The following is a 15531-nucleotide window of genomic DNA, read 5'->3' as shown; positions in this document are numbered from 1 at the left end:
AATTTATCTAACCCAACCCTACCCAACCCAATTAATTCGGGTTGGGTCGGATTGGTTTGGGTTAAACTTGCGAAAATAAATAAAAATTTAGTCATTCATCGCGACAGGAAAAAAAAACTCACTCGCACACCGGTAGCTAGTAACAGTCGGCATACATATTTATAGTTACGTAGTTTCTATGAATCATTCACTAATATCAGTCGATGCGTAAGTTTTTGATCGAAGGGGGAAACCTATTACATTGGTGAAACATTTAAACAATGGTGAAATAATATGAAATTGTTGTACACACACTCAGTTATGAACTCTTATTTATAATGTGTATATCAGTTCATTAACAAATCATTAATCATGTTCAAATTCCAAAAGTCATCATTTACATTTTATAGTTATCGAGATACTTAAAATTATTCATATTGGTGTTGTAAATGTATAGACACACCCTAGATAAATCAAATTTAGGTTAAAGATTGATTGAGATAAACTAAAAAATGTAAAATAGGTATATAAATATTATATATATGAAGATATATATATATGCGGAAGATCCTAAGAAAACCCAGCTTATCAAGAAAACTGAGGAACCCTTCTCATCACCGTTGATCACGTATTCTTGTTTGATAATATACTGTATTCTAATATTTAATTATGTCAATCAAATCTAGCGTATATATGGTAATTTTCTAATATAAATATAACCAAATCAATCAGACATTAATACATTCTCCAAATCTTAATCAATCATTTAATGTCTATTCAATTTGAATTTCAAATTTTAAAAATTCACCTTGAAAAGATTTAAAAACTACTATTTCACATCTTACATTTTACATTTTACATTTAACATATAATATTTATAATAAAATATCTTAGAGAATCTTGTAATATATTTTAGAGAATCTTCTATATATATTAATAAAATATTTTAGAGAAACTCCTATATATATTGATAATATTAAGATTCTATTAAGTGTTTCACCTATAACTTTTAACATTTGAAGGATTCTTGAAGTGTTCTTTTAAATATTTCTATAAATTTTAAATTAGGATTCTTTAATATTAATTATTTTGAAATTCTTCAAAGAAAATATTAATTTAAAAATATTTGAAGAGTCAAAAGAATATTATAGGGTGTATAATTTATACAAGGAAAATTAAATATTCCAAAAGAATCTTGCACAATACAAATATTTATTACTAGAAATAATAAAATATTTTAGAATAACTTCTATATATATTACCGATATTAAGATTCTATTAAGTGTTTCACCTATAACTTTTAACATTTGAAGGATTCTTGAAGTGTTCTTTTGAATATTATTATAATTTTTAAATTAGAATTCTTTAATATTAATTAGTTTGAAATTTTTCAAAATAATATTATTTTAAAAATATTTGAAGAGTCGAAAGAATATTATAGAGTGAATAATTTATACAAGAATTAAATATTATAAAAGAATCTTGCACGATACAAATATATATTACTAGAAATAATAAAATATTTTAGAGAATCTCCAATATATATTGATAATATTAAGATTCTATTAAGTGTTTCACCTAAACTTTTAAACATTTGAATGTTTCTTGAAGTGTTCTTTTAAATAATATTATAATTTTTAAATTAGGATTCTATAATATTAATTAGTTTAAATTCTTCAAAAGAATATTAATTTAAAAATATTTGAAGAGTCAAAAGAATATTACAATGTGAATAATTTATACAAGAAAAATTAAATATTCCAAAAGAATCTTGCACGATACAAATATTTATTACTAGAAATAATAAAATATTTTAGAGAATCTTCTATATATATTAATATATTAATAATATTAAGATTCTATTAAGTGATTCGCCTATAACTTAATATAAATGTTAGAATAAATATATCGAATATTAAAATAATAGAAATCTAGTGCCATTAGTAAATTATTTAGTGGAATCTTAATAATATTGATATGACATTTTGTAGAATATTAATAAATTTTTTAATAGAATCTCAATGTATTTATTAGTATGACGTTTAGTAGAATCTTATGTTTGCTAAATTTATTATTTAGTTGATTCCACTAAGTGTTTTATTAGAAGTTAATATATTTATTAAGAAATCAAGTTAATTGATTGAATTTTGGAAATGTAATTCACATTAATTGATATACATAATTGAATTTTGGAAATACCATAAATAGAAGATATGTTATTATTCACCAGATTCTGTCTAGGATTGTCCTCATATTTATGATTGCAATTAAAAAAGGAATACGGTACAATATACGTAATTAATACAGGTTTTCTCGGTTTTCTCCATACTTTGGTTTTCTCTGGAACCTCACATATATATATATATATATATATATATATATATAATCGGGTTGGGTTGGGTTAGTTCAGGGTTAAAATCTGTAAAACCCTGACCCAACCCAACTTAATCGGGTTTTTTAAAAATTAACCCATTTATTTTTCGGTTTTGAACGGGTCGGGTTAATCGACCTAAAAAAGGGTCGGTTTGGGTTGGGTTAGCGGGTTGAATGGGTTTATGTTCACCCCTAGTTAGCGGTCTATTTAGTTTGTCCATCTTATCAATGTTTGTCTATTTTCCTGTTACATAGTTAATCATCACAAGACACAAAAGTTTGTCAAAGACGCGTGAATTTCTTCTTTTTCTTTTTCTATTATGTACAATTTATTAAGAGTTACTTATAATAACAATAGAGAAGTGATGAGATGAGATGAGATGAGGTCGGTGGCCAAAAGGTTTAGTTGATTAAATCCATTTATGTGTGATTCACCTTTCTAAAACATTTTCTTATAAAAATGTGCGACATCAATAATATTCCATCTAAATTCTAGAATCCCAAACACGTACAGAGTGTAAACAAAAGTATCAGAAGATACGATATGTTACACTTACGGCAGGTGTATTCTAGAGCCTCTCTGGCCCCGTCTTGTATTTACAGAGTCTAAATTCATAAAATTTTATGCTAATATACAATATGTTTTGTTTGTATAATAAGTAAAAAATTAAATTGAAATTAAAAATTAGTTTGAAACTGTCTTAAAATCAGAATTTGATTAAATGTATTTTACAATTTATTTTTTCTCACTCAATTTTTCAGTAAAAATTAATTTCATCATTCAAATAACTAAAATATCATATTTATATTTATTAAATCGCAAGTCATTTATAATACAAAATTACACAAATATAAAATTTAAACTACGCATTTATGATAATAAATCAATCCTAAAATAAAATCATTATTTAAAATCCACTCAAACGGGTTCAAAATAGTGAATAAATAAATAGTGGACGTATAAATTATAAATAATGAATAAATAAATAGTGGACATATAAATTATGAATATAGGATCAAGTTAATGAAGTACACAAAAATATTGGAATATTAGAGTATAAAATTGGATAAAATATAATTTAGTAATTTAAATCTAAATTTTTTTTATTTTATAATATTCGCAAACATCCCACAAGTTGCACATTATGTTGTACAACATAAATATTTGAGCGAATTGCATTTTGCATCTCTTATCTAGGGTCAAAAAAGCAATTCTTTATACCTACTTTCCAAAGTTGCATTTTGCATCCCATATGTTTCAAACCTAATACAAGCTACACCCTTAGTCCGTTTTAGCAAATTGACGTTAACGTTAAGTTTTTTAAAAGTATAATAGGCTTTATACATTTCAAGTTTTCAACATACTCATTCTAAACATTATAATCAAAAGTTAGAACAATTACTTTTATAAACCACATGACACTATCTTATATTCTTAATACTTGTTAATGTTGAAATATATTAAGGGTTAATTGATAATTACGTTTATGAATTTTGATAAACGATAGATTTTATATAAATTTGGATAATAAAAATATTATTTATAATAAAATTAAAAAATTGTGATCGGTACTATGATATTTTTATATTTTAAAAAACACCATATTCATGCGTCATCGAAAGTATAAAAAAGAAGGGGGAAAAGGTGAAATTATCATATTACTACTTTCCAACTACCAATGTAATTGGTTGATTTATTAATAAGATCAAATGAAATCGATTTCTAAAACATCTTACTCTATACTGCCAAATGCAATATTTTCATTGGGAAGTTATGTAGAGAAAAGCGTGTGAAGGTCGCGTACAGTAACTACACAAGTAAATTAGAGAGGATTTGGTCAAGCCGAATGGAGTTTTAACCAAATTAAAAACAAGATAAAAATGGAGCACGGTTGGATAGCTCAGCGGTAAAGAGCTTATCATCTGTCGTCCCAGATCTTGGGTTCGACCCTGGCTCACCCCGAGAGTTTCGTAGAACAGATACTCATTTGTAAGGCTATAAGCCATATTTGTCAAAAAAAAAAAAAAACAAGATAAAAATGAGCGGTGGTTAATTAATTAAATGAATATAAAGTAGGCGACCACGTTTTGATTTGATTTGAAATCATAGTTAAACACTTAAACCTGAATCAAATCGGATAATTCTTCAAAATTTCAAATCAATCCATAAACAAATTAAATCAAATAAATAATTTGATTCAGTCTACTTCAATTCGAATTAGCGAATTTTATGATTTTTTTTTATACCATAACTTGACTTACAAAATTTTACAATGAAATAATATTTCTAATATTCTAACTTTGATTCTTTTATTATTTATAACTAATAGTAAAATTATTAATCAATAATATATTAAAGTAGGCCACATAAATCATGAATGATTAATCTCTAATAATTGTAATATAATTCTAGTTGACAACTTGACATAAATAATAATATAATACCTTTTGAATACTTTTATAAAAATAGATAAATACGAAAGATAATGGGGTTTTATGTCAAAATAGTCATCCGTTATGTCAAAATATCTCGTTTGACCCACAAATCTCCTTAGTGACTCATGTAAGCCACTATAAACCAAATATATATATCATTTTACTCACATCACTATTCATAACTTTTCACTTAATCATTTAACAAAAATCAAAAGTTTTACTTTTTACTGTAAAATCACTTTAAAGTACTTTCATAATTGTCTCTAATATTTATTAAAATAATTTGAGTATTTATAAAACAACATAGATAGGGTGATCACATGAATTATTGTGTCACCGTTTGATTCTCCGATCTACTAAAATGAGTACTAAAATAAGTACAAGATTGTTAGGGTAATTATATTTTTCAAAAATACGACCTTAGCCCTGTCAGGAAGTTAGAGGTTTGGGATAAAATTAGAGGTTTGTGGTGTTTTAGAGGTTTGACCATTTCAATCAGCTAATGCTGGTGCTTGATAGTTAGCGAATTGAAATAGAGGTTTTAGCTCAAAAAGCTAATTTTCAAAAAGTTACTTTGAGAAGCTTTTAGGCCAAAGGTTTTGATATAGGTCACAAAAAACTAATCAAACAGCTATTTTCCAAACAGTTTTACAATAAACCGCTAATCCAATCCGCTAGTCAAAACATCTATTTCAATCGGCCAGTCAAAACATCTAATTCAATCCGCTAACAGCTAATCGCTAATATGCAAAACATCTAATTCAATCCGCTAACAGCTAATCGATAATCTGCAAACATGTCCCTTATTTTTGAAGAAAATATATAAAATTATATCTTTTTCTTCAAACAATCCCTTATTATTTGATCAAATAACAAATATAAATAACTCTTTAACATTTATATTCAGGAAAAATTATACACAAAATTTTTAAAAAACTAAAAACTTTTATTATTATTTTTTTAATTGAAAGGTTGGCGAAGAGGCCCACGGTAGTACTCAATTAGGGGATAATTGCAAAACCAAATTCCAGTGCAGATGGACCGTGTGTGCAGATAGAGTGTTGAAATAACGGCAACTTTGCATCATTCATTTGACCTTTTATTTGTCTTTAATTTAATTTAACTGCCCCCTCCCCCTTTTGTTAACACTGGGACACGTACTCATCAACAAACCCCATCTAATTACATTGTTTACCTGGTCATCAGTCTTTACAGTTCATCAATTTGGTGGCCTTTTCACATCCACACTGAACTTAAACTCCAACAATCTTATTTAAATTAACTTTTAATGTTAACATGAACTCCAGCAATTTATATACTCTTTTATTATATTAAATTTGTATACTATTTCAATAAAAAAATTGAGAGGATCTTCAGGTGATAATAAGTAAAATTATTTATTATTCTGTACATTTGAAAAGTAGAGAACTTCTTAAGATTGAATTTTCAAGTGAAAGGAGCATTAATATAAAAGAACTAAAACCAAGTGAGAAGAAATAAAAAGGAGAATCAGAGACATTGCTCAACACACATAGAGTAGAGTTGAAATGATGTATGATGATTTGACACTTGTCATCTAACACAGGGCCAAGGCTCCTTCTTGGCACTCTGCTGTGTCCATTTTCACCAGATAATTTCAAGTATCCTATCCTCCATCCTTTATACCATGATCCATCAGTATAAATACTCCCCTTATCATGCTTTTACTTGGATATATTTTCACACACTACTTCACTTGTATACATATCCAAAACACATCAAAGTAAGACCAAGAATAAATAGATACCATTCTCAATTAGAAGACCTTTCAAATTTCACTTTCTTGATCATAAATGTATTTCCCACAAGTCTTTTACTATTAGTTTATTAAATACACCTATTGATATTGCTAGATCCTTTGGTTTTTAAAAGTCCTTTTTTGGGTGATTAAAGTTGAGTTCTTTCAAGAAAATGGCTTCTTGGGAAGATTTGGTGGATGATCAAGAGGATGATCATCAAGAATCTCAGTCTCAGAGTCATAGTCTCTCAAGGCTAGCTACCTGCACTAGCTATTCTACTTTGGATTATGATAATTATGATGATGACAATCATGGGACTATTAGTACCATGATTTCAAGATTATCTCTTGAGAGTTTTGATGTTGGTGGATATGCTGATGGGGAGTTTTCTGAGGGGACTTATGGTGCTGGAGGCCAAGAAATCTCATGTTTATTTATAGATTCTGATGATGAGAAGGAGCCTGCAGTGCCAGGTTCTTACTCACTGCCTGCCTCACCACTGCAAGAACAAAGGTACCAGAGTGATGCTTTGTTTGGGAAGCTGAGTGGGAGTGGAGCCAAGCTCTACTCAAGTGACAACAATTGTGAAAGAATGAGTAGAAGGGAAAAGAGGGTGTTGAGGAGGAAGAAATGGGAAGAAAGGAAAGCTAGTAAAAGCGATACGGATGATGAGGATGATAATGATGACGACGATGATGTTGTTCATGAGGATGATGATGATGAGGTAAAGATGAATTTGGGCATTGGAGAAAGGAGTTTGAGCCAGAGTAACTATAGTTTTAGTGGAGAGAGTGAAGGAGGGTTGAGGGTCATAACAAGGCCTAAAGGAGGAAGAAGATCACTGTGTATGGATATGGAAGAAGTTAAGGCATGTAGAGAACTTGGATTTGAGTTGGAACACCAGCAAATGTTTGACATGACCGCGACACCAAGCCGCTTAAATCTCTCTACATCCACTCTTGACACCAACACTACCAGCAGTGGTGGCAGTTCTCCCATTCCCAATTGGCGGATTTCTAGTCCAGGTCCACACCATTTCATTCTGCAGTTATTCATACATTTTCATCAAACATCTTTTAACCATGGATTAGTACTGAATTTATGTCGAATAAAATTGTATGTGCATTGATTCCATGTCTAAAAGCTTGTTCTGGCAATGTGAACAGGGGATGATCCAAAGGATGTAAAGGCAAGGTTGAAGGTTTGGGCACAAGCTGTGGCACTTGCTTCTAGCTCCAGCTCTTCATCTAGATATGGAGGCAACTAAGCAGCAAGTACTCCTTATGTCTGCCTTTCCATGTCTATCCTGGGATTGCTTATTGCATATTTGATGCTTCATTTTTATGATTGTTGAGGATTGTGTAATTGATTTTGTCAAGAGATGTTTAGAAAATGAGGCAACTAGTGCCCTGCTCCCACTATATTGTTGAGGAGGTGATTGTGGTATGGGATCTCTTTATGGTCCTTTTACTAGGTTTCTTTCTTTACTTTTCTTTCTCCCCTCTGTACCTTACCTTTTGGTACCTCTGCTTGTAAATACAAATACTGCAACTCTGGTCCATATCAATTTGCTCTCCATTCGTCACCGAAAATGCTAGAGCTACTAAATTGAGTACAAAATTACACGCAACATATTTTTATCGATTATAACTTAAATAATAACAGTGGACCCTGTATTCACATTAATCTCTTCAATTAAATCATTCCAAACTGTCGAACACACTCTACTTCGGTACTATGGCTTTATAAAGACTGGAGCCCCAGTGTCGTATTTCAACAGCTTTCGGAAATGGTGTCGGTGGACAGGAAGCAGCTGTAGCTGTTTAGAAATCGGTAGCACCACCAATTTGGCTGGACATCACAATTTGGTGCAGTAATAATAACTCGCACAAGACCACAGAAAAGTGAGGGTGTGAATTAGCCACAGAGAAATAGGAACCACTGAGCATAGTGGTAAAGACTCTGAGCATAACGTGGCCAACCTTTCATTATTGCTGTTCGGTAAGTTGTAAACATGGAAACGAAGAATCACATCTACTAGTGTCAAATTATGGACAAGAGCAGCAGGTTTTGTATTCAAAGTACTGAGAAGATGTCTAACTATATTTCTGTAACATTTATTGAATTTGGACCTCCTCAGATTCCTCTAGGTCCCAGAAAGATATATCAGTTGTTCCTATCATAAACACTCAATTTATCTGTGACATATATACATAATATTACTGACTATTTAGCCTTCCGGGCATGATTAATATAAACTAACTACAAAACCATGAAATGGCCTTCATAGGCGACAAATCTACCTGCTGACACGATCAAATTATTGAAGATTTATATGGTAATTTTAGAGCCGAATTGCAACCTGTAGAATATATGGACGGAGAAATGGTGCAGAACTCTGATGGATTTGAACTGTGTTATTAAACTGAGCTAGCTGTTAAGACTTGCTATGTCTTCATCAAATTTGTAACCTTCGTATACTTCAAGAAGCATTTCTCTGCATGGTACAACAGCTCCTACCTTGATGCAAGCAAGGAAAGCACCAGAAAGTTTCCGGTGGAGGCTGTAAGCTTCCTCAGGAGGGGCTGTCAACCTATGCTTTATCATTGTTGCCCCGAGGTTTGTAACGTTATGTGTGATATTCGTGGACCGGAAATCATATCCACCAGGCTCTGCAAATGGCAATCCCACAATAAATCCAGCTTGAACGTGAGCCTCTAACATTATGTCTGACTCCATTCCAGTAAGAAACCCCAGTCTTTTAGACATCTCGACCACAGCTTCTTTGTCTTTATTTGCACATGCTAGAACCTGCTCCGACAATGCATGGAAGTCCTTATATTAGATGGCTTGTAAGAGAAAAGCTTTAAAGATAACCAGGATTTCATTAGAGAATGGAATCATCAGTCAAAATGCAGCATCATGCAGCACAAAATACATCTTAATATCTAATCCGTCAGGCTTTGTGGAAAGAAAGAAATCATAACTTATAACAGCATTTTCATTTCAATCATATCTTAATTTTTTAAAAATTTGCATCTGGAATAGAATAAGCAACAAGACATTATCATTAACAAACATATCTTAGAAAAAAGGTAATTTCAAATCCTTTTGGGCCATTTCACTGACCAAGAATGCAACAAGAAACCATCACATTTCTAAATAATCATATTTTTAGTGTTTGATTTATTATCCTCAGGCCAATGACAAGCACCTTGGACAGATTTCAAGATGTTGTGCATGTAACTGTTTTCTGCAAATTCAAAAAAGAAAAAAGAAGCAAATTGACAAACAATTACATGCTGGCTTGATGTTCCACACTATTACTATATGCCCTCTATTTTCAACCCAAGAGAACTATTCTAAATCCTATTTGTGTAAGAATTAGTTTAAGGCGAGTGCAGTCCAACAATCATGCCCATAATATCTTATTTGGTAACCTACTACATTGTAAACTAATGAGTAAAATATTAGACAATGACTGAAAGAGCTTGAAAGCAAAAAATATATTTACCATTCTCAAATAATCATCAACAAAACGCTTTGGGTAATCCCGAGCTGCACCAAAATCAATGAGATTGATGGTCCTTTTATTCTCGTCATATAAAAAGTTACCCCAATTGGGATCCGTCTGCATTGGATCAAGCAAATTAAAACAATATTAAATCCGAAATGCTGAGGATGGCAGAAACCTAATCTAACAAACAATTAACAATTTAGAAAAATTGAGACAGAAAATGTAAGACAGGAGGTATAACTGTACAATGCATGTGACAATATTTTCTATCAGTCATGAGGTCTTTGATCCCTAGTTGAATACATGATAGCTAATTATGTCCATTATATTCATCATATGGCATATATAGACAAAATATGGGACATTATAAGGACATGACAATGAAGAAAACCATTAGAAGATATATCAACAACGTGCCTGCATAAAACGGAAGACAAACAGCTCCAATAAAGTTAAATGAAGCAACTTTCTTCCAACATTATTACGAGTCTCTTGATCAAGGGACGCAACCTTATCAATCGGAACTCCTGTAAGAAAGATCAAGTTTAACCCTAGTTGATACGATAAATTGCACAGACTTCACAGCTCATAAATTAGAGGGAAAAAACCTACCAATGAAATTCAACAGAACTGATTCTAAAAGTGTCAATGGCAAAGAATATGCCTAAACAAGAATGCTTAATCTGAACAATATTAAAACCATTTTACATGAAGGAAGAGTAAAGAGATTTTGCTGGAGTTCAATCAATATATCAGGTTCTCATCTCGGCCAAAAAAAAAAGGGTTTGTTATCTGGTTTTATCTATGCCTGGTATTTCAGATTAACAATTCTAGTTTTCAATTTCTTTTTGTGTCCCACAGCATTTTTAGGCTCCAAAATCAGCCCAATTATATGAAGGTTTCTACTAAAACCATTCTGAATGTAATATTATTCTACTGCAAAAAATCTTTCGTACTTAATTTATAGTTACAAACCATGTTAGACTTCAATTCAAGGCAAGCTATAATGCTGAGACCCTAAGTTAAGCACCAACAATCTTACTTTACTCACAGCAACTGTGATGCAGGACAAGTTACAATTACAACAATTGAATAAAGGGGGGCAAAAGAGGTGTCTCAGGGCTACAAAGATATCAAGTCAATAATCGACCAAGGGAATTGCATTTAGGATTCATATCAGATTATATTAATTAAAGGAAACAAAAACTTAGAGTTCAGGTGAAATTTAACAATTGTATACAAAAAGTTCCAGTATTTTTCCTGAAATAAGCTCTAGAATCGTCTCCCTACTTTTATATTAAAGATGTCTGCTCCTATGACAATCAGACAATGTAATTAACAGGTTGATATATATACAACTCTCTTGAGTCTTGAATAAGGATACTGTCTGAAGATCCATCTTGCACAGACATTTATCAGAATAGAGGTGCTAATACAGTAATACTGGCTCAAGATATATTATCATAGCGCACAATTCAAAGAGATACATTAAGTGAATTACCAGAAACAAGTTCTGTAGTTAGAACCCTTTTACTCCGTATATCATCTATCACCATGGGAACATAACAACCTTCTGTATTAGATAACAATTCACGAAATCTTTTCTGGTTAGTTGCCTCCAATTCATAGTCACATTCACGAGATAATTCTTCTTTAGCCACCTGGAAATATATTTCAGAAGTATTACACTTTAAAGAGGTAGTAATGCAATCAATACTAGTGAATAATGTTTCTATGGCAACGAATTACAGATATCATAGAACAACAACATGTTTTTGATTTAATTGAATTGCAAAAGGAATACATACAAATAACTGAAGTGCGAAATGAACACATGACATGTTAAAACATTGAATTCTTTTTCAAAGTTATAGTCCCACTTAATTAATTATCCTTCAATAAAATAAAACTAATTATTCCTAAACCTCGGGACTGTGTCAGAATCTATAATCAACAAGGTCAACAACTTGCAGTTACCATTGTGAAGGTCATAATGAAGACACAAGCAAGGTAATCATGACTTGCTCATACACATATAATTAAAACTTAAAAGGATATGCTCTACATATTAGAGAAGAAAGGAAACACAATCACTAATAAAAAAAAAATCGATTGTATACACACAGTACTTACTTTTATAGCGCTGTCAATGTACATTTGTTCTGGAAGCAAATTCGTGTAATCTAAAATCAGTTTGACATTATCAATGTCACTATCAATGCTATCCGCAACACCAGGATACTGGATTTTCATAGCAACGTCCAAACCATCCTTTGTGACGGCATGATGTACCTAAAATAGTTTATTTTTTTAAGAGAATAGAAAGGACAGAATATGTTAATAGCAATGTTAGTACAAGTGAATTCCCATAATAAACTTTAAAAGTAACACTAGAAAACAATAAAATTTTCTGAAGTGCCGCATCACCTGTCCTATACTTGCAGCTGCTAGTGGTTCATAATCAAAGCTTGTCAATTTAGACGACCATTGAGGCCCCAATTCAGCTTCCAAAACCTGATTGAGCTGGCTTCTAGGCATCACATCTGCGCCTTGACGAACGATATCCAAAGCAGCTAGGATCTGTAGGTCATACAAGTTGTAGCTATCACATATGAACCAAACCATAAGAGTAAAATCCAGTTCTGGAGCAAATTCTATATCTATGAGTTGGTTCTAGACCAATTAAATAGTAACTTCACTAGAAGCACGATGCCAAAACCCATCCCCGTTATGGTTCATTGAGAATAGTTTGGCCTCGATGCATCTACAGTGGTAATGTTTCCACGACTCACTACAGAGCTAAAGTAACTTCATTGAAACTTTAGGCATAGTCACCGTTTCATCATACACAGTAAAAATGTACATACCGGAGCAGGTACAAGAGATTCATCCTGAATACTTAACATCTGGCCCAACTTGAGTGCAGCACCACGCATTCTGCATAATGCAAGAGCCAAACGTTCTGCGTTTTTATCTGACAAGAAAGGGGAAACTGCAGATTTCTGATCTTTCGAGATAGGCGTACCATAAACAAGTCTTTTGGTCGATTCCTGAATGGTTCCCCATGCTAAACCAGCACCCAAACCAGCAAACCTTCAAACATAATAGTGGAAGAAGAATCTATAAATCTCTATCACAAGAGGTAATAAAATAAATTTATGATAAAACTACCATCCCTACAGATTTCAGAACTTTGATTATCATCCGTATATGATTTCAAAACTTACTGGAATTATAAAGCGAAAATACATATTTCACCTAGGTATTGCAATCGACAAAATTAATGGTTTTCAGAATATCTATCCATATAGAAGGGATCCATTAAAATTCACAAGCGGCTTGGATGGATATAACCACCTCACTCGTGATCCTTATTCACAATCCATTATCCAAAATAATGCATCTCCCTCAACAAAACAAACTGCTTTTCTCCACATTTGTTCTTCTAATTATAAATAATCGCATAGAACATGAAACCATTCAACGATTTCTCGAAATTCACTCTAAACTAATGTAAAACATGATCACATGTACTTAATATGCAAGAGCAATAAGCTATCATTAAAGCCTGTAAAACATCAAGAATTAAACACAACTACTCACCCCAGGGCTCTCGAAAACGACGTCGAAGGAACCTTCCTTTCCCTCAGCTTCCTCCTCTTCACCGGAGGAACCTTAGCTTCTCCCTGAACAACATCAACATCCACAGCTGCTGCTGCATTATCAATCTCTCCACGTACATCACCACCAAACTGAGGATCAACAACACCAACACCCCCATTATCACCCACATTACTCACATTAATATCATCATTCAACGAAACCTCCGTATCCACCACACCCGTTTGATTAAAATACACAACGCTAGATGAACCAGAAGCAGAACCCGCAGAGGCTGAGTCACGAGGCGAAGAATCTGGAAGATGGGCTCGATTGAGTCCGGTTAAATCAGTGGCGGAGATGAATGTGGTTTTGATGAGGGTTTGCAGATCATTAGCGGTGGTTTGAAAAGAAGTGGCTCGTTGGGTGGCGGCGACTTCTTTGAAAACAAGCGTGAGGCCATTGAATAATCTGGTGAGTTCGTTTAACGACGGCGGCATTGCGAGTGAGTGAATGAATGGAAAACTCGGGGGCGTTTGATACGGGAAGATGAATATAAAGTTGGTGGGGATGGACTATATTTTTGGCCCGAAAACCAAGGTGGGGTGCGAGAAAGAACAATGGAGATTCACTCTACGTGTGCTGTGTATCTCCATTACTTTTTTCATCTTGCTTCCGTTAATAAAAAGCATTATTTATCGAAAATACGGTCATTTTACTGCGCAATAAAAATTTATTACGTTTAAGCGGTTTATTTATTCATGTCGATATTATATAGGAGACCGGTCGTGGAATTCGATAATCAGACTTAATCGATTGATCTATTAATTTAGAATTATCAAAAATCAGTGATTATTCATAATATTGTACTTTTTATTATGATACGGATTCAATCGAAAATTTTAATTGATATTTAGAATCTGTCCGAATCAATCCAGCCCGTCATTAATTAGTAGGGTTTTATTGAATAATATTTTCAGATTTGTGTTGAAAATTTATGATACGAACTAATTAGTTTGGGTCATCAAAATGATCGTGACCCAACTGACCCAACTCATGTGTGACCGTGAAAAAAAATATATCAATTTGAAATAATAATAATTATAATAATAATATATTATTTTAAAAATATTACTAATCATAGACCGAACATAATCATATTTCTTTGGTTTATTTTACCAACTATTTTAACAAACATCATCAAATATGCTCTAAAATAATATAAAATGGTGATTATTTATCAAATAATAGGATATAATGTTTCGTACTTTCGTATTTGTTCCGTAATACTGTACCAAATAATCGAATTATTCTTCATTGGACAACTTTTATATATATATATATATATATATATATTGTTGATAGAGGAATTTGGTGAATCAACAAACGTGAGGTTCGTTGCCGGAATAAGGTGTTTCACGGTGATTATACGACGGAAATCCGCCGTGGGCGGTGGTTTTAAGTGTTTGAGGGTGGCTGAGATCAAGGGAATATATTTCTGCTCTCGTTCTCACAACTCTCGATATATCCCCCTGATGTGCCTACGTACCCCTTTATATAGGGGATCAAGCCATACGTAGTTCTATGGAACCAGGAGTCCTAGTTTGATCAGGACTAGGCCTCTTGGCGATAATGTCGGGGATAGGCCGAAGGCCCATCTTGGGAGAGTCCTACCCCTGTTAGAATTAGTCTTGAGTATGACTACCTCAGACTCCTAATCCAAATAGATCACGGATTCAACGATATCTCCACTACGAGAGATAGCATCTACCACGACTCTTATGGAGAAGTTATCTGGGAGAGCCATGACTAACCCCTCGAGGTGCAGGGACATGTCCTCTCCTCCCG

The 15531-nt window shown here is 32.5% G+C and overlaps 2 protein-coding genes across 2 annotated transcripts; one reads left to right on the top strand and one right to left on the bottom strand.

Annotated features, from left to right (window-relative positions):
- Window positions 1-6361: 6361 nt before the first annotated feature.
- Window positions 6362-8133, top strand: LOC108205959 (uncharacterized). The gene is made up of 2 exons (XM_017376094.2): window positions 6362-7591; window positions 7733-8133. The coding sequence occupies exons 1-2, from the start codon at window positions 6739-6741 to the stop codon at window positions 7831-7833; spliced, it is 954 nt and encodes a 317-aa protein (XP_017231583.1). The 5' UTR covers window positions 6362-6738; the 3' UTR covers window positions 7834-8133.
- A 526-nt stretch (window positions 8134-8659) lies between these two features.
- LOC108205958 (protein ABC transporter 1, mitochondrial) lies at window positions 8660-14351 on the bottom strand. Its single transcript, XM_017376093.2, has 8 exons — window positions 13687-14351; window positions 12951-13176; window positions 12511-12663; window positions 12217-12375; window positions 11585-11744; window positions 10501-10610; window positions 10081-10197; window positions 8660-9377 (listed from the first exon to the last, which is right to left on the bottom strand). Exons 1-8 carry the CDS (start codon window positions 14181-14183, stop codon window positions 8997-8999), a joined length of 1803 nt encoding a protein of 600 aa, XP_017231582.1. The 5' UTR covers window positions 14184-14351; the 3' UTR covers window positions 8660-8996.
- Between the last annotated feature and the right edge of the window lie 1180 nt (window positions 14352-15531).

Source organism: Daucus carota, chromosome 2 (genome assembly GCF_001625215.2).
Source record: "Daucus carota subsp. sativus chromosome 2, DH1 v3.0, whole genome shotgun sequence".
NCBI classification, from domain to species: domain Eukaryota; kingdom Viridiplantae; phylum Streptophyta; class Magnoliopsida; order Apiales; family Apiaceae; genus Daucus; species Daucus carota.
This window is presented reverse-complemented; position numbering and strand designations above follow the sequence as displayed.

Bases quoted from the DNA above. Each gene is read 5' to 3' on its own strand.
- LOC108205959 (XM_017376094.2), top strand. From the start codon at position 6,739: ATGGCTTCTTGGGAAGATTTGGTGGATGATCAAGAGGATGATCATCAA. The intron at 7,592-7,732 runs GTCCACACCATT...CAATGTGAACAG, and splicing joins TTGGCGGATTTCTAGTCCAG to GGGATGATCCAAAGGATGTA.
- LOC108205958 (XM_017376093.2), bottom strand. From the start codon at position 14,183: ATGCCGCCGTCGTTAAACGAACTCACCAGATTATTCAATGGCCTCACG. The intron at 12,376-12,510 runs GTGATGCGGCAC...AAACTATTTTAG, and splicing joins CAGCTGCAAGTATAGGACAG to GTACATCATGCCGTCACAAA. The intron at 9,378-10,080 runs GTAAATATATTT...TTGTCGGAGCAG, and splicing joins TTGATGATTATTTGAGAATG to GTTCTAGCATGTGCAAATAA.